Source organism: Micromesistius poutassou (genome assembly GCF_964030765.1).
Source record: "Micromesistius poutassou genome assembly, chromosome: 2".
Classification (NCBI taxonomy): domain Eukaryota; kingdom Metazoa; phylum Chordata; class Actinopteri; order Gadiformes; family Gadidae; genus Micromesistius; species Micromesistius poutassou.
The window spans coordinates 9,290,822-9,308,348 of NC_140272.1; the positions used below are offsets into that span (position 1 = coordinate 9,290,822).

A 17,527-nucleotide genomic window follows, 5' to 3' on the forward strand; every position below is an offset into this window, starting at 1 on the left:
GTGTTGATGTTGATGTCTAGTTTGTTGTGTTACTTTAGCTCAGAGTGAAAGGGGCCCACATCATCAGCCCGAGCGGATTGTGTGTTCCCCTTTCACTCTGAGCAGGGTCAGCCATCCACAGTCCAATGTCCAACCTCCTATTGAGCTTATACTCAATCACTTACTAACTGGGTCCTAGAACAATCCACTCAGGGTAGTCACATGGACTCAGGGCGTGGACTGCTTCATGTCACTCGGAATACATTTGATGAATTAGTGGACGACCGAAGAGGCCTTTTCTCCCACACAGAGCTGTAGAAACATCATGGTGAATGAAATAGACGAATGCCTTTGTGAAACTCTGATGAGGCTGTAGGCCTACGGGCAGCCCATTAAAGGCTCCTTTATACCCAGAGTCTGAACAGGGTGTCTGGTTACGTTATCACCTGACTGTGTCAGCCGTCAGGTGAGGCAGCAGACATCAGGACCACACTGTGGGGTTTGTTGATCTATCACTGTTCTGCAACTGTGGAGGGCAACACAACCTTGATTGTAAGCCCAGTCCAACGTGCTGTTGCATTGATATTGATCAGCATGGATAACATCTCTGTTAAGGCTGGTGTGTTGGCTGGTCAGACTGTTCAAAGAGCAGGATGCTGGTCAGTAAAACTACATTCCTTCATGCTCGGGAATGGAATTAATTTCTTGTTATTTCTCTGCAACTCTGTCAATAGCCAAGGCTGTTAACAGAGTTTATTGAACTTACCCAGAAGTAGGGAACATGGAAGTGTGAATCAGGAATGGAAACAGATCTAGAAGCTACACATTATGTTATGTTAAAGAATTATGTAGACAGATTCAGTTAAGAGCATTAATGTGTAATATGATTTGTGTGTGTGTGTGTGTGTGTGTGTGTGTGTGTGTGTGTGTGTGTGTGTGTGTGTGTGTGTGTGTGTGTGTGTGTGTGTGTGTGTGTGCAGGCGAGCATTTTGACTCCCAATCCCATTTGACCAGAATCATGCAAACGATTAACAACTTCTAGAGCATGTGTGCAGTGTACTGGCAGTGGGGTGGAGGGGGCGTTATTACTAGAGTGTATATGCTGCTGAAAGCCTTGTGTGAGGTAGGCAGCCTATATGTGTAACCGCTGAAGCAGGGGCTTGTGTGGGAAGTGCAATTGAATTGCTGAGAGGGTGAGTGAGTGCGTTGGGGCCAGAGTGCGCATCGGCAGAGCAGGGGTGTTTGGAGGCAGAGAGCGCCAGCAGAGCAGGGGTGTTTGGGGCAGTGTCAGCAGAGCAGGGGTGTTTGGAAGCAAAGAGTGCCAGCAGAACAGGGGTGTTTGGAGGCAGTGTCAGTAGAGCTGGGGTGTTTGGAGGCAGGGAGCGTCCACACCACAGAGCAGGGGTGTTTGGAGGCTGGGAGCGCGCGGAGCCGCGAAGCAGTGAGGCGGAATGGCCAAAACAAAAGTGGTCACGTGATTTACGCAAGGTGGGAAGGCGGGAACTAAAGCGCAGCTCCTCTGGTGCCCGCTGCGAGGAGCACACCGGCCGCTCTGCGTTCACCCTGCAGCGTGAGAGGAGCCCCCGCTGCTCAGCCCAGGACCCCCCGCGGCTCGGAGGACATGGCCGACAGGTTCACCAGCACCTTTTACTGCCCGAGAGAAGGGCTGCACAAGTCAGGTAACAGCTCAGCCTTTATCGGAATGATCGATATGAAGAGGAGGGAGTGAGAAACAGGCAGAAAGCCAGAAACAGGCGTGAGTGGCTTTTAGTGGTGGATAAAGCTCATTTTAAATTCATGTACCGGGCAGTGTGTTCATCACAAACACATGTTGGTGTTCACCCGAACTGAACTGCGTTACATAATTTGTATTGCATATGATATGAGTATAGGCCTCTGTATTTCAATACACTTTATATATATATATGCCGGTTTAATGTAATATGTTTTATATAAGTTATATTCTGCGGTCTCAGGGACTCCAACCACAAACTAGACTAATGTTGCCCAATGCCAAACAAGCCATACTTGTTTTTAGCAGTTAAAGTAACGCAATATGTGTTTAAGATGGAAAACGTGGATTGGCAACAGACTTCAACCCCTGAGCCAACGTGCGTAAAACTGATTTGTGCGTAAAACTGATTTGTGCGCCTGCATCCAAAACAACACTTTGGTCATTTTAAGAACAAACTGTCTCTATCCATTGCATTGAACCGTTTTTCAATAGCTAAAAAATAAAAAGCGTACAGAACCCTACATGTTCATGTCTACACGTGTTCGACCCGATTATGTAACTTAGTTGTGTTAGTTGTGTTCGTTTTATTTCAACCAGCGACCTTTTCCTAAAGATTTGACTGAGAAATCCGGGAGACTTAGGACCCTTGTAAAAACCTTACAATCACGCTTTACAATCACCCTATGCCTGAAAGAGGGAGAGAGCTTTGTTTCGGTACTTCTACACGCACGAGAAGAGATGGATGGAAGAGAGAGAGAGAGAGAGAGAGAGAGAGAGAGAGAGAGAGAGAGAGAGAGAGAGAGAGAGAGAGAGACACACCATGAACAGATTAAACCATGACAAGTTGTGACATAGTAACTGGTCTTACTTCAACAACTAAGTCTGCACTATATCAGCATTTTGTAATGGTATAGACTATATGAATAAATAAATAATAAGCCCATACAGAACAGTGTCTTGTTTAATCCACACAGGGAGCGGAAGACGTTGTTCCATTGGACTGAGGAAGTGGTTTTAACACAATCAGAAACAGGCTCTTTGAGAGGCTGTTATAGCAGAGGAGATGGACTCCTGTATCAGTATCAAAGCAGGGAGCTGATCCAATGAGCGCTCTCCGGTCGATGGAGCTGTAGGATGTCTGGAGACCGTACCCGGGTCCAGGGTAGAGATACATCCTGAATGGATCCCCCTGGGGTCAGGTAATGATTATGTATTGGAGTATGACATGTTTGTCTTCTCTTACAGTCTATTCATAAACCAATTATAAATAGAATATAAACTTGAGTTGAATATAATTTTAAACATAATATATAACCATGTGTAATATGTTGTTATATGTTGTTGAGCACTGAGTTTGATATAGCTTGAATATCCATGTACATTTAGAGCTAGCATTGTCCCAGAAGTCAAACCCAGGTGAAGACCTGAGTAGCTCTATCTTGTCGTTTCCTCTGACGTCCCCATGCCTGTGTTGGGAGCTGAGCAAGACAACGTGAGAGCTCTTGGCATTTTTCTGAAACATTAAGCAGCATTTGACTGGGTGTCTGGTTGCTCCTGAGAAAGGGGTCATTGTGTGTGAACCGGCCTCTGCGTATGAAACCCAATGCCTTTCTTTGAGGATAAATACAGCTGGGATCAGATGCCTCCAGTCTGACCTTCTATTCTTTATCAGTAGGTCCTGTAGGAGCAGTAAATGGCTCTTATAGAGCTATACTGCTGATATAAGAAGTATATACTGAACTATACTGAGGACAAACAACACACTAACCCTACCATACAGTGATAGTGGGGCCCTATACAGAGTGATAGTGGGGCCCTTTACAGAGTGATAGTGGGGCCCTATACAGTGATAGTGGGGCCCTATACAGTGATAGTGGGACCCTATACAGTGATAGTGGGGCCCTATACAGTGATAGTGGGGCCCTATACATTGATAGTATGGCCTATACAGTGATAGTGGGGCCCTATACAGTGATAGTGGGGCCCTGTACAGTGATAGTGGGGCCCTATACAGTGATGGTGGGGCCCTATACAGAGTGATAGTGGGATGCTATACAGAGTGATAGTGGGGCCCTATACGTTTTTCCTTTAAAATAAATCTATCCTTTTAATCGCTGTATTTTGTAAGAATGCGAGAGATTAAGGGCAAGTGTAATTTCCTTTTACATAGTTATTGTCTTTCTGTAAATTATTTTTGAAGAAGTGACCTTGCATGCTGGTGGGGTTTAAAACATGGCTTCTTCAGTAAAATAAATAGCTGAGCTAGTTGATTATTGTCATAAATGTTATTGTTATAAATGTTATTTCCCCACCCAACCCTGGTCTGTTTCCCTGCCCTGCAGCTTCAGCCCATGCAGCCCTGCAGTGGGAGGGCGAGCAGGAGGCTCAGAGCAGTCTCAGACACCCCCCGGCAGATGGCTTCGTCCCCCAGCCCGACTACATGGACGATGAGGATGACCAGGACCTCATCAAGCCTAGGAAGCTGGTTAACCCTGTGAAGTCCTCCAAAAGCCACCAGGACATGCACAAAGAGCTGCTCATGAGGTACACACCCTTCTCCAACTGGGGATTGTGGATTGTTGCTTTTTACTGATAGTAGAACGGCATCAATCACAGGGACTTTTGCCCTGTTAGACATAAAGAGTCTGGATGATGGACCATATATTTTGGTTTGATAAGAGAAAACTGAAAAAAATCAAGGTTTAAATCTAAAGAATTTCCATCAGTTTTAAAAAATCAAGGTTTTACTTTTAGGCCAAATCTGATTAATCACATCAATAAGAACAATCGATTACATCTATCAGATGAATCCATGACATCTATCGGATGAATCCATGACTTCTTTTTATCTTAAGATTTATTTTTGAGCTTTATTATAGAGAGAGATAGAGAGGAAAGTGTGGTAGACATGCAGTAAACGACCCAGGCCAGACTCGATCCTGGGTCTCTGCGATTAGGACTGTGCTTATATGGTATTCGCCTTAGCCCAGTGCACCACCGGGGTGCCCTCATGACTTCTAACAGATTAATCCAATGACAGTGAATATGGTGATGCGTCACGGGAGGTAATACACTGTAGTGCACCAGTTGTACACTCCCTTAATGGTGATGAAATGTGTGGATAGGCCCTGTTTCTTTACACCTCAAAGGTAGGGTAGGTAATTTATTTCAGATTTCTTTTGTCACATTTGTTCAAACAAACTTTATATCTGAACAGAAATCAATAAATCGGATGGCCTGTCTGTCTGTTTACCTACCAGATCACCTGAGTCAACTCTGCCTGTCACTCAATGGTCATGACCGAGGTCTTCCACACGGCTAGGCAGACCCGTGGCTAAAGCTAGCAAGCTAGTCATGTTTTTTGGGGGAGTGGCTTTGGAGGGAGGACTGAAGGGAGGGTGGAATTTTTCCGTTGAATACTTTCATAATCTAGCTCACTCTGGCGGGTTTCTCCAAATTGCCTACCCTCGCTTAAACAAATATTGCTTCACCCCATGAAGGAGACCTGTGTGGTTGTATACCAGCCGAAACCAGTCTTGGTTTGTTTAGGATCCGATGAATGAACATTGGTTATTTTATTTGCAGTGCATTCATGAACCTGTGTCTAGCTCTGTTCTGCTCGGCTCGAGATGGAAAATAATAATAGAACGGTAATAAAATACACTGAAAATATGAACATGACGATACTGAAATAGAAATCCGAGAGAAACATATGCATTGTAGAAAAATATGCAGATAAACACAAACATGAACACAAGTATGGATCCATGAACCCCCCCGTGATGTGACATGATGTGAGGTGATGCTGAGGTGTCTTCTCACGGCCCAGGGGCGGCGGGGGGGCGGAGCCCAAGCCAGAGCTGCAGCGTGTGCTGGAGGCCCGCAAGAGAGAGCAGAGGGGGCGGCAGAAACGGCAGGAGGAGGAGGCCAGGAGGAAGGTCTCCCCCCTGGAGCAGGAGCTCCTGAAGAGGCAGAAGAAGCTGGAGGAGGTATGAGGAGACTGATCATAGAACCCGCACGCAAGCACGCATGCATGCATGCCCGCACCCTGCACCCTGCACGCACACACGCACCCACACACGCACGCATGCTTTGCTAGAACAATCAGGTTTGTATACTGGCCTGAGTAAGTTATGTTATAATCCAATAGTTCTTGAGAGCATCCATTTTGAGAATCCATTTCAAATCACATGAGTGAAGGTAATCGAATGCCTTTTCACTGCACACATTACTCTCTTAGTGTGGCGTTTCAAGGAAAAAACAGATCAACCACAGCTCAATCAACCCCTGCTGTTCCCTCTAAAGCCCTTTAGTCTGGGGGATCAGGCAGGGTCATCACTGGGGCTGTTGTTGGTGGAACAGTGAAAAGCTCACAGAGTGCAGGTTTAAGAGACATAACAAACAAACCACATGAATCCGCTCTTTTTCCCTTCTGAACCCAGCTGGAGAGGCAGCAAGAGAAAGATCAGGAGGACATGGAGAAAGCCCCCGAGTTTGTCAAGGTCAAGGAGAAGCTGAGACGGACATCTTTTCACAGTAAAGACGAGAAAGAAGTGTAAAGTGATAAACCTGCTGCACACAGATCTTGGGCGGGGGAGGTTTGAGGACACAAGGCGGTGTGATGGACAGGTGGTGGTTCCTGGTGGAGCCCACCAGGCCCTGGGTCCGCAGGGCCTCTCGGCCCCCTATAGACTCACTAAACCATGCCTTCAATCACACACTTAATCTGACCTGCAACAGTGCTGAGGAAATGACCCCCAGCCTCCCACTGATGATGTAACCGTGAGCTGGAGGACAGCTTTAGTTTATTATAGAGGACTGAGAGCTTCCTGCCCAAACGCCCTGGCCCGGCCTGAAAGGAAGGCCTGCCTACATGGTGTGTCTGTGGGAACAAGGGGTCCTGGAGAGGAGTTGTGTGAGCGGGCTGTCAGAGCTACTAATTGCCTGTGTAAAAATACACTTTTCAGCACGGCCAATAGCACTTTTGAACTCTTGATACTAACTGAGTCTGAATGCTCCGATGCAGAGCTCTGATCCGTGACCGTTATTAACGAGATAGGTAGGATCACTTTGAAACATGAAAGAGAAACATTAAAACATATAAACGTGTGTCAAAATGTGCACTGTACAATGTATGTCCCCTAGCAAAGTGTGTGTGAGCAGGTGAGTAAGGGCCAACATAATGCAGTTAGAGAGAGAGAGGGGTGAGGGCAGGTGGAGGAAAGAGAGAGGGGTGAGGGCAGGTGGAGGAGAGAGAGGGGTGAGTGTAGGTGGAGGAGAGAGGAGTGATGGCATGTGGAGGAGAGAGAGAGAGGGGTGAGGGGAGGTGGAGAGAGGGGTGAGGAGATGGAGGAGAGAGGGGTGAGGGGAGGTGGAGCAGGGCCTCATCTGTGTGTGTGAGGCCAGAGCAGGACTGAAGAACAAGTCTTCAGAGACGTCCATCACAGATGGTGCGGTACTACATGAGTGATAACACGATTCCTGGTCCTCACTTCCTCCCACTGTAAAGAAAGTATACACCTTATATTGACATGCCAAATGGTTGAATATGATCATCTGTTGTTGGGCTATATTATGAAGCCACTTTATTCAGAAATGATGTTGTACAATTATAATTCAAATTAATTATTGATATTAATTGTGGAAAACTGAGTATGTGTGCAGAGCTGATGAATATTGATTGTATGCATGCTTCTGGAATATCTCCTGTCATCCACCTTGACATGTGCCTTCCCATAACGAGTGGTGAGGGGGCGTATCCTGTAGCTGATCGCTGTTAGCAGTACTGTGTCCCACCACAAGGTTTCCATCGATAATGTCATCAATTGCAGTTGAAAAGTAGTTGAGTAGTTTGTGGATTCGACATCATTAGGTCAAGAAAAAGGATTCAATGGATGTTAAACTAACTTTTCCGCCATCAATTGTGATTTATTCGTAATTTAACTGTAGCCTGTATTTATTAAATGACAGATAAATTAATTTAATTTGCTTCCTGAAAGTAGTATCTTATTATTGGCACTTAACATGATTGATACTCCAAATGTGAATCGATCCTGAAGTATTACAAAAATATGATTTATTATTTACGATAGGCAAAGATCAATGGATGTATCTATTAAACCTGTTTCCTTCATTGCTCTTGTTTCATTATTTAGAACAAAAGTTTGAACTTCCATGTCGTTTTGTCTGATTATTCAGACAAAAGACTTAAAAGAGTTACTATGGAGAAGATAATAATGTTTTTATTTGTTATAGAAAATATATATAAAATATCCAAAATAGATGAACAAACAAGCTGTAACACATGGTGGATACAGGCTATTGGGCTATGTGGATAAAGAGGAACATGACAGCCCTGACCACTGGGCTGTGAAACATTAAAACATATGAACTTGTGTCAAAATGCACTGTACAATGTATGTCCCCTGGCAAAGTATGTGTGAGCTGGTGAGTAAGGGCCAACGTAATAGAAAGATTGATTGACCATATCATCCATAAACATAAGACATAAAACGCTCAGTCTCACTGAAAGAGATAATAATAAATTATGTTAAGTGCTGAGTGTCAGTGCAAACGGCATCATTAAAAAAGTTTAGTTTAGCTTCATTAAAGAGTGTTATTGTATTAGGAAAGAAGCTGTCCCTGAATCTACTAGACCTTGTTTTTAGGCATCGGTAGTGTCTCCCTGAGTTCAAACAGTGAGTGAACAGGGTGAGAACAGTCATTTATGATTTTGGTGGCCTTTGAGAGCAGCCTTGAGAGCAGGTGGAGGAGAGAGAGTGGTGAGGGGAGGTGGAGGAGAGAGGGTTGAGCGCAGATGGAGGGGAGAGAGGGGGGTGAGGGCAGTTCACACCAGTGTGAACACGGTGTGATTGCAGTGTATGTCCACAAGGTGTCGCTGCCTCCTCGCGGAGTTTCTCCACACGCAGTCGCTCCACGTACGGCGGACTGAGAGCGACGCACCGCCCGGCCACACCGCAGCAAGTCGGCCACAACACAGCCGGAGCACCGCGGGGACGGACCACATTGTTCCCCACATGTAGCAGGACTCAGAACAGTACATCCTCTGCGTCCTTCACGCTCGGAGCCACCGGGTGACGGGTCCAGTTTGGAGACTGGTTTTAGTGACGCTCATCGGGATCAGTTGTTCCGGAACTACTTCTCCAGTGCGTTGAGAGTAAATAGATTTTAAAATGGCAACCAGCCGCTCACCGCGAACACCGACGTGATGAGGTGAGTCCACGACCTTTACTAAAGCCCCGTATCGTCCGCTGTCTACACGGTGTGTTCCTCACGGTGTTCGGTTCTGGTGGGAGTCTCTCCCCGCCGGGTCCTGAACCCCGACCGCGCTGCTGTAGCACCATGCATTCACTCGGTACTGTAGCTGGTCGGGGTAAGGGCTCCTGATCCGATGCCCATGTAACTAACATACATGTGTTGTTGTTGTTGTTGTAATAGTAAGACAATAACCTGCTCAGTACGATACCGGTAGATGGAGAACAGAACCGGTCTGGACCGGAGCAGGGGTGCAGGGTCTGCTGTCAGACACCAGGCCTGGGTCTGGACCGGGGCAGTGGAGCAGGGTCTGCTCAGCTGTCAGACACCAGGCCTGGGTCTGGACCGGAGCAGGGGAGCAAGGTCTACTGTCAGACACCAGGCCTGGGTCTGGACCGGAGCAGGGGTGCAGGGTCTGCTGTCAGACTCCAGGCCTGGGTCTGGACCGGAGCAGGGGAGCAGGGTCTGCTCAGCTGTCAGACACCAGGCCTGGGTCTGGACCGGAGCAGGGTCTGCTGTCAGACTCCAGGCCTGGGTCTGGACTGGAGCAGGGGAGCAGGGTCTGCTGTCAGACACCGTGCCTTGGTGATCTGGACAGGTTGACAACCACAACAATATCACCTTGTGTGTGTGTGTCGTCGCTTCTGTCCGTCACAGTCCACAGTTGAATAAGACCTTGACAGTGAATAAGACAGTGATGATCCTTTTCCTTTCACTGTGCCCTAATGGAAATGAGATGTGGTGGATTTGTGTGCACAAATCCCAATGAGCCGAATACAGCCCAGCACCACTAACTATGGCCGCATCCCCAGGGCTCAGTGATCCTCAAGGCTCAGTGACCCTCGGGGCTCCCTGACCCCTGGGGATCAGTGACCCCCAGGGCTTCATGATTCATGGGTTGTATAGGCTCATGTGCTATTTCTGTAAATATTCATTTCTAATAAAGAAAACAGAAATTCTCAGTGTAACCAGCATGAGTGATAATAGCCTAGCAATAGTACTACTAGTATGATCAAATAAACACTTATGGTATTTCATGTGATGGCTCAGGGTGAGAATGAAGACATGACCTTTTTCACTCGTTTTGTCCCTCCATACCTTTTCTGTAGCGGACAGCCTGGGCATGAACTAGGTGGTTTAGGTAATGTATGACAAGTTCTTCCCTTGGTCATGTTGAGGTACGGCCTGCCCTAGGTCATGTTGAGGTACGACCTGCCCTAGGTCATGTTGAGGTATGGCCTGCCCTAGGCCATGTTGAGGTACGACCTGCCCTAGGTCATGTTGAGGTATGGCCTGCCCTAGGTCATGTTAAGGTACGGCCTGCCCTAGGTCATGTTAAGGTACAGTCTGCCCTAGGTCATGTTAAGGTACAGCCTGCCATAGGTCATGTTGAGGTACGGCCTGCCATAGGTCATATTGAGGTGCAGCCTGCCCTAGGTCATGTTGAGGTGCGGCCTGCCCTAGGTCATGTTGAGGTGCGGCCTGCCCAAATCATGTAAGCTGTTGAGGTACGGCCTGCCATAGGTCATGTTTAGGGGCAGCCTGCCCTAGTCATGTATGTGTACAAGTGGGTCTGTATGTAATGCTAGATGTCTGTCTTTGGTTGTAAACTGGTTGGATAGGTCATCCTATGTATTATATTTATACAAACAACAATAGGCCTTATAAGTATTATACATAACATTACTTTGCTAGAAGATAGATCTGCACGATATTGACCAAATATCATATTCTGGTATTGTTTATGATTATTGCGGATTATAGCGGTATCTAAATACATTTTGATACTCATAAACATATGTAAAAAACACAAACTTAACAGGAAAATTCCTCCAGGTTCATAGCCTCTCACTTTGGGACGTTTGTGACCAGCTGCACCAGATAGGAACTCGTCTGACGTCCAAACCTGACTCTTGACTGGGAATTCTGATCTGTGTTCGGATTTCACTTTCCCATAAAACCACATCCTGGGAAGGTACAGTAAATCTGCTGTGTGGCACTGGGTGGAAGAGAAGCCCTTATGTTGTTGCTGTTTAAAATTATATTAAATAGTCAAAATCCTGCCTTTCAATTGTTGTTGAAAGGTAGTATATGGCCAACGTTCATTGGCTGGCATGCGTAGGCATAGTTCCTGGGCGTTTGACAAGTTTTACAATAATGTTGGCCGTCCAGGAATAATCGCACATCTCAGTCGCAGCTTGGGCTGTTAGAACATATATTTTTTTATTAGAAAGATATTGGATATTTAAAGATGTTATTGTTATCATGGTTTGAGTCCCGGTGTGTCCAGCAGCCTGCCCGAGAGATGAGGAGATTCCTGGTGGGCCTTGTGTGGGTATGATCAGGGTTGTAATGGCGTTGGCAGTAGAAGGCCAGTCAGACCCACAGTGCTGTCCACACACAGAGGCATTACCCATTCACAGCCAAGTGGGTATGTTAACTATTAGTGATTGGTTAACCGTTTATTAACAAGTGTCTTTGTTCGGGTTGTTGGTCTAGAATGGCGATAACTGAAGCGGTTTGGTTTGGCACCATGTTGAATCAGGTCAGGCTTACCAGAACAGCATTTCCACGAGAGCTTTATGATTTATCATTCTTCTCGTATAAATAGTTTGTGCTTCATGAAATAATGTTCCACGTAACTAATGTGGCGCGAGTATTTATTAAATAAAACTAAAGAAAATCACATGCATGTTGCATCTTATTAATGATAACGTGTTCAGCTATCAGTTAAGGAACATTCATGAAGTTTGCAACCCTACACCCAAGCCACACAGCCAACGGAGGCTTATCTCCACAAGATTAATTTGTATTAATATCACATACTTTAGTATAGCATTTTCATTTTGATATTTCACAAGAGGATATTGTAAGAGCGGTAATCCATCATACACCCCTACTGACAGTAGTACTGGTGACGATGATGGTGGTACTCCCTCCGTGAAACGCTGAGGGGACATGTTGTGGACGGTGCAGAAGGAAACTTGACGTTAGTTATATTATGAAACCCTTCAAAGCACATCTATCTCACTCTGGTTGGCAGAGGTCAACCCTTTTCTATGGTCATGCTATCACCTGGTTAATGTTGACCGAGATTCGGTGAACAACTTTGAATCAGCATCTTCAGGGATTGACCCCACTCAGGTTACTATTGACTCGTTCACAAAATGGCCTGTTCTTTCTGTGGTCCTTCCTTCTGCTGTCAGTCAGCCCCCTCCTCTCTGGGTCGATGCTTTACCATCATCTGCTCTGAGGGACGCTGTGGCGCTCCTGCAGAGATGGGACAAACACATGTTCACTTTGATTACAAATGCAGGGATTTTTCCTGAGATGGATAAATGTATATCATAGGACGTCTACACTTTATGTTGTTCAACCACAATATTCTCTACCTCCAAACTCACAACACGGTCAACAAGCTCTCAGACTGAGATAGCCCAGCAGCAGACACAGAGCTGTGTTGAAGAACTGACCCAACACGTCATTGCGTGCGTGCGTGTGTGTGTGTTGTCATTTGTATACGTGGTAAAGTGTGGGTGCAGGTGTATGTATTAGTATGTTTGTGTTTATGTATGTGTATGTTTGTGTCACCACCATAGCGGGCCCCCATTGTCCCCCGGTGGCCTCTGAGCCGTGTGAATGTGTCTGACCCCCCCCTCCCCGACCATACATACGCACACACAGAAACAGCCCCTAGCACTAACTCTTTGTTCTTTTCCCTTCCATTATGTGGGAGCCCCCTATCTAGCCCTAAGGGAGAGGGCTTTATACCTCTGTGGGTGGGGGGGGGGCAGGGCTCAGCACCCATCTCTCCTCCCTCCCCACTTCCCACTGGCCGGCCGCCAGTCCAATCTCTTTGTCGTCCCCAATTTGAGAAAGGCCCTGTTGAATCCACTGACAAAACACTTCCAGCTCAACGCCATGGCCACTCTCATGACGCTCAGAAAACAGACCTCACACAACCGTAAACACTGCAAATGAGTTACTGATGAGTTCCTTCGCTGGTTGGTGTTGTCCCTGCTTGTAAAGTACATACTAAAACACAGACTGTTTAATCAGCTAAAACAGCTTAATCACACGCTATCTCTAGTTGTTGAGATGGATTGGTTTATGAGACATGAGATATGTCTGAGAGTGAGCGTGTCCTTCTCGGCCGCTGTGGCCGCAGCTTTGTGATTCTAATAATAAATAATATTGATAAATATTGGAAACAAACACTAGTCGTAGAATTTACGGTTGATGCAAATTTATCTTGGCTCAAAAAGGAAGAAGGGGTCAAACTTCAACACCTCAACTCAGAGCCAGACATCAAGAGGACGACAGGGTTGTGGGTTGAGACCTAGCGTGAGGCTGAGCTGACGACCGCCATCATCGCTAATCGTTTTATTGGCTGGTGAAAGTCACAAGGGTGCAAATGGTGTATGAATCGTTGTTTAGTTATCATCTTTAGTGTCAGCCCACCTGTGTTCAGGGGCCTCTGGAGAGACAGCTTCAGTTCCTCCTGACCTAAACTTAGGGGAGGGACCGTCCATTACACATGGAGGATCTCCTTGGTGTTAGTCTGATCATTAAAAAAAGTATCCTTCCTGCGAGAAATGACGTCCAACGAGATCCCAGGTCAGAGTGAAGCGTCCTGCGGTGTCGGCCGGGCCTGGCAGCAGCACAGGGGCCCAAGCCGTCTGGACCCGCCTGGACCCATCTGGGCCTAGTCTGGTCCACACTGGTCCAGACTGATCCAGACCGGTCCAGACTGGTCCAGCAGGTCTAGACTGGTCCAGACTGTGGACCGTTTACTCTTTGGGCTCTTTAGGGAAACAGACACTGGGTTTCTCCAGCTGAATCCCGTATCATCCTTATTTTGCTCTAGCAGGACGCTCGCTGCATGCTTTCTTTCAGCGGTGTGCTGCCTTTATAAGTTGGAAACAATGGAAGGGTTTCCTTTGGTTTATTCTAGGCTAAATATTCTAGTAGTCTCATCTATTATTTATGAGTAGCAAGATAATTTTTCTGACTGAAAAAAATGACGAGGCATAAGCTCATATACTCCTTATGTATTATTTTTTAGAATGTATCTTCTTATTATTTGTTATATTGAACTTGCAGAAGTTGCACTATTTCTTTGTTTGCCATTTGTTGTGCTAGTCTTCACCAACAACACCTCCACCACCACCACCACCAACAGAGCACCAGTTTAACAAACAAATGGAAGGCATTCATAGATCGAATGGAATGCTACTGATATGCAGGAATGCAAAGTTATCTTTAATATGATCATCTGAAGGATTGGTATAAAAATGTGATTGAAACTGGTCTAGACACACATCAGACGATAATGTAGATGGTATTGGTAACACACCCAAAGATTTAGTATGTAGAAGTATGTATCTTTAATTGTATTACAATGTCTTAGCCCAATACTTCACATTATTGGTCCCTTGCTCCCTTCATTACAAAGACACAAAGAAACACTGTCCATTCTTTATCTACTTTTCTTTTCTTTATTTTACTCGCTGAGAAACTGAAATAATGTTGCAGCACTACTGACTGACTAGCCAAAATGACACACACACACACAAGCACGCAAACACTAGCAGCTGGGTGCGCCGTCTCTCTCCTCAGCCAGCTGCTGGGGGAGACGGCGCTCCCAGCCACACATGGGAGGGGCCCGCCACATCACCATGACGACACAGGCCGTCAAAGGTCAGATTTCCTGGTCTTTTGTCTGCGCTGGCATATCAGGATATTTCCGGAGTCACGTGATGTGTGGGACATTTGTACCAACACAACATTCAAATACCAACATTATTAGCATTTTGAGCACAAATACCATCCGTCATGTTAGCCATGGAGCCATGGAAATAGTGAATTCAATATCCAACATTGGCGAAAATTGTCAGGAACTGCCAGACACCATATTAAAGACTTTTGACTATAGGAAAACACACTTTAACACCCAGTATTAGTACCTTATTTCCTTGATCATTCTCACTCCTTCTTATTCCCTTGAGCCCTCTGACTCACTCCTTCTGATTCCCTAGAGCACTCTGACTCACTCCTTTTTCCCTAGAGCACTCTGAATGACTCCTTCTTATTCCCTAGGGCCCTCTCACTCACTCCTTCTGATTCCCTCGAGCACTCTGAATCACTCCTTCTTATTCCCTAGGGCCCTCTGACTCACTCCTTGTTCCCTAGAGCACTCTGAATCACTCTTTATGATTCCCTAGAGCACTCTGACTCACTCCTTGTTCCCTAGAGCACTTCTGAATCACTCCTTCTGATTCCCTAGGGCCCTCTGACTCACTCCTCCTGGTTCTCTTGAGCTCTCTGACTCACTCCTCTCTGTCTTCCCTCTCTCCCAGCAGGTGTCCCAGAGGCTGAGTGTCCCCTGAGTTCCCCTTAGCAGGGCCCCTTAGTGGTGTCCAGAGCCTCTCCAGAGGTGATGTCTGCGGCCCAGACCCAGAAGGAGAGCGGAGAGGCTGGCTGGGCGCCCCTGGAGGCCCTGGGCCTCAGCCAGAAGGAGCTGGTCCTGGCAGAGGCCCTCCAGATGGAGTACGACGCCCTCTCTCGTCTCAAACAAGACAAGGGCGTCCCCGGCGGGCCCCCGGTGGGCCAGGGGCCGAGCGGCCTCGAGACCGGCTCCAAGCCCGTCTCGAAGCCCCCGCCCCCGTCCTCCATCGAGCGCCCTCGGCCCGTCCCCAGCGGCCACATCCCCAGCCCCCCCGGGGGGAACCTGTTGAGGGGTCTCTCGGGATCAGACTCCTCCTTGAACCAGCCGGCAAGGTCCCGGTCCCCCACACGGCCCCCCACGCGGTCCCTGGTGAGCAGGCCGGCTCCCCTGCGGGGCCCGCTCAGCAAGGAGCCTCTGTACATCCTGGACAGCGAGGGCGACCACCTCCCGGGCTCCCGCTACGGACCGGGCTCCGGCCCCGCCCCCAAAGGCGCCCCCCCTCCTCCCGATGACACGCCCCCCGCCCTCCCGCCCAGGAACCCCCTCCCGCACGTGGCCGGCTCAGACAACCCCTTCCTGCCCCCCCGCGGCACCCCGCCCGGGATGCCCCGCGACGTGAACCTGTTCGCCCCGGACGTGGACCGGCCCAAGGTGACCTCGGAGGAGGTGACCTACGAGAGCCTCAACGCGGCGCTGTCCCGCCTCAACAGCGAGCGGCAGGGCCAGCGCAGCCGGCAGGCCGGCGGGGAGCCCCCCGGGAAGCCCGTGGCCCGCAGCAAGACCCTGCCCCCCCAGGTGCCCCCCAGGACCTACATGCCGGCCCCCAAGAGCAACAGGAACCTGCGACGGGTGTCCGCAGACCCGGTAAGGAGCTTCCATCAAGTTGTCTTTTCTACCACGGTTTAATCTTATTTTATAGGTATTTTGTTGGCCATATATTTTTAAATATCTCTATATATTAGTGCTGTCGGTTAAACGTGTTATTAACGGCGTTAACGCAAACTCATTTTAACAGCGTAATTTTTTTATCTACGATAAAAAAGATTAACGATTAACGTTCTTTAATATGTTATAATATATATATATAATATATAATATGCGGGAAAAACCGCCCAATCTGGCAACACCTGCTGAACGTCCTCACGCTCTATCACAAAAGGTAGCCCAATTCAGTGGGAAAGACCACCCAATCTGGCAACACTGCCTGAACGTCCTCACGCTCTATCGTCAACGTAAATCACTCAGTGCGTTTACATGACACTCAAGAAAGTCGACTTATTGGCTTAGTCCAACTATGATTGGATTACTAAGATGCATGTATACACCTTAGTCAAGCTATACTCGAATCGAATTGGCTTACTCATACTTGAGTTAAGACCCCTAGATAATGCGATTCATAGTCGAGCTAAGCGTGCATGTAGCCAATCGAATTGGCTTATGCGTTGATTTGCGTTCTGCGCATTGCTCGAGATCTTTTCCCGGGGCCATGAGCCAGAAGTAGAAGTTGTCGCCGCCGTCGGATAAGGGATAACGAGAAACAGCGATTTATTTAAAAAGGTGGCGCAGAAGATGGAGGAAGCCGGTGAATGTAGTTACCCCCTATAAGAATTGTGTCCCGGCCGCGGGAGCGCGCATGGCATGCATTCATTAAAGGTGGAAGCACACGGACACTACGCTTCCATTTCACCCAAGGCTGAATTAAAAGTACATGTTTTTCTAAATGTGGGTCATGAACGAGGTTGTAAAGTAGTCATTTCGGGCACATCTGTCAAAATAAATGTTTTTTTCTCCCGACGTGTTTACGATCTTTATTCATTCATTGCGCCACGGCGGGGAATGTATACGGACGGGCGGTGGAGGGGCTGCTCCGGTGGGAGAAAGATGTTTTCAGCAGACAGCTGTCAATACACTGGAGGAAGCCGGTGTCGTGCCAATGTAGTTACCCCCTATAAGGAGTGTATCATCATCAACGTGCATTCAGTACACACTACGCTTCGATTTAACCCAAGGCTGAATTAAAAGTCCATGTTTTTCTAAATGTTGCTCATCAACGAGGTTGTAAAATAACTACGATCTTTATTCATTCATTG

General features: G+C 47.3%; 2 protein-coding genes across 5 annotated transcripts in view; both read left to right on the forward strand.

The window, feature by feature from the left end:
- Window positions 1–7,847, forward strand: part of LOC311338320 (protein FAM107B) — a 17,324-nt gene extending 9,477 nt beyond the window's left edge. Inside the window, exons 1-4 of one of the 2 annotated variants that reach the window (XM_084463550.1) lie at window positions 1,190–1,658; window positions 4,057–4,258; window positions 5,544–5,703; window positions 6,157–7,847. In XM_084463550.1, the coding sequence (XP_084319676.1) occupies window positions 1,601–1,658; window positions 4,057–4,258; window positions 5,544–5,703; window positions 6,157–6,273 (537 nt within the window). In that variant the 5' untranslated portion in view covers window positions 1,190–1,600 and the 3' untranslated portion in view covers window positions 6,274–7,847. Of the gene's footprint in view, window positions 1–1,189; window positions 1,659–4,056; window positions 4,259–5,543; window positions 5,704–6,156 lie in introns of those variants that run through there. The other variant, XM_084463549.1, reaches the window with a different exon arrangement.
- An 835-nt stretch (window positions 7,848–8,682) lies between these two features.
- The window catches only part of pik3c2b (phosphatidylinositol-4-phosphate 3-kinase, catalytic subunit type 2 beta), a 38,353-nt gene continuing 29,508 nt past the window's right edge, over window positions 8,683–17,527 (forward strand). For 2 of the 3 annotated variants that reach the window (XM_084463634.1, XM_084463636.1), the window contains exons 1-2: window positions 8,683–8,947; window positions 15,349–16,301. In XM_084463634.1, the coding sequence (XP_084319760.1) occupies window positions 15,429–16,301 (873 nt within the window). In that variant the 5' untranslated portion in view covers window positions 8,683–8,947; window positions 15,349–15,428. The remainder of the gene's footprint in view (window positions 8,948–15,348; window positions 16,302–17,527) is intronic. The other variant, XM_084463635.1, reaches the window with a different exon arrangement.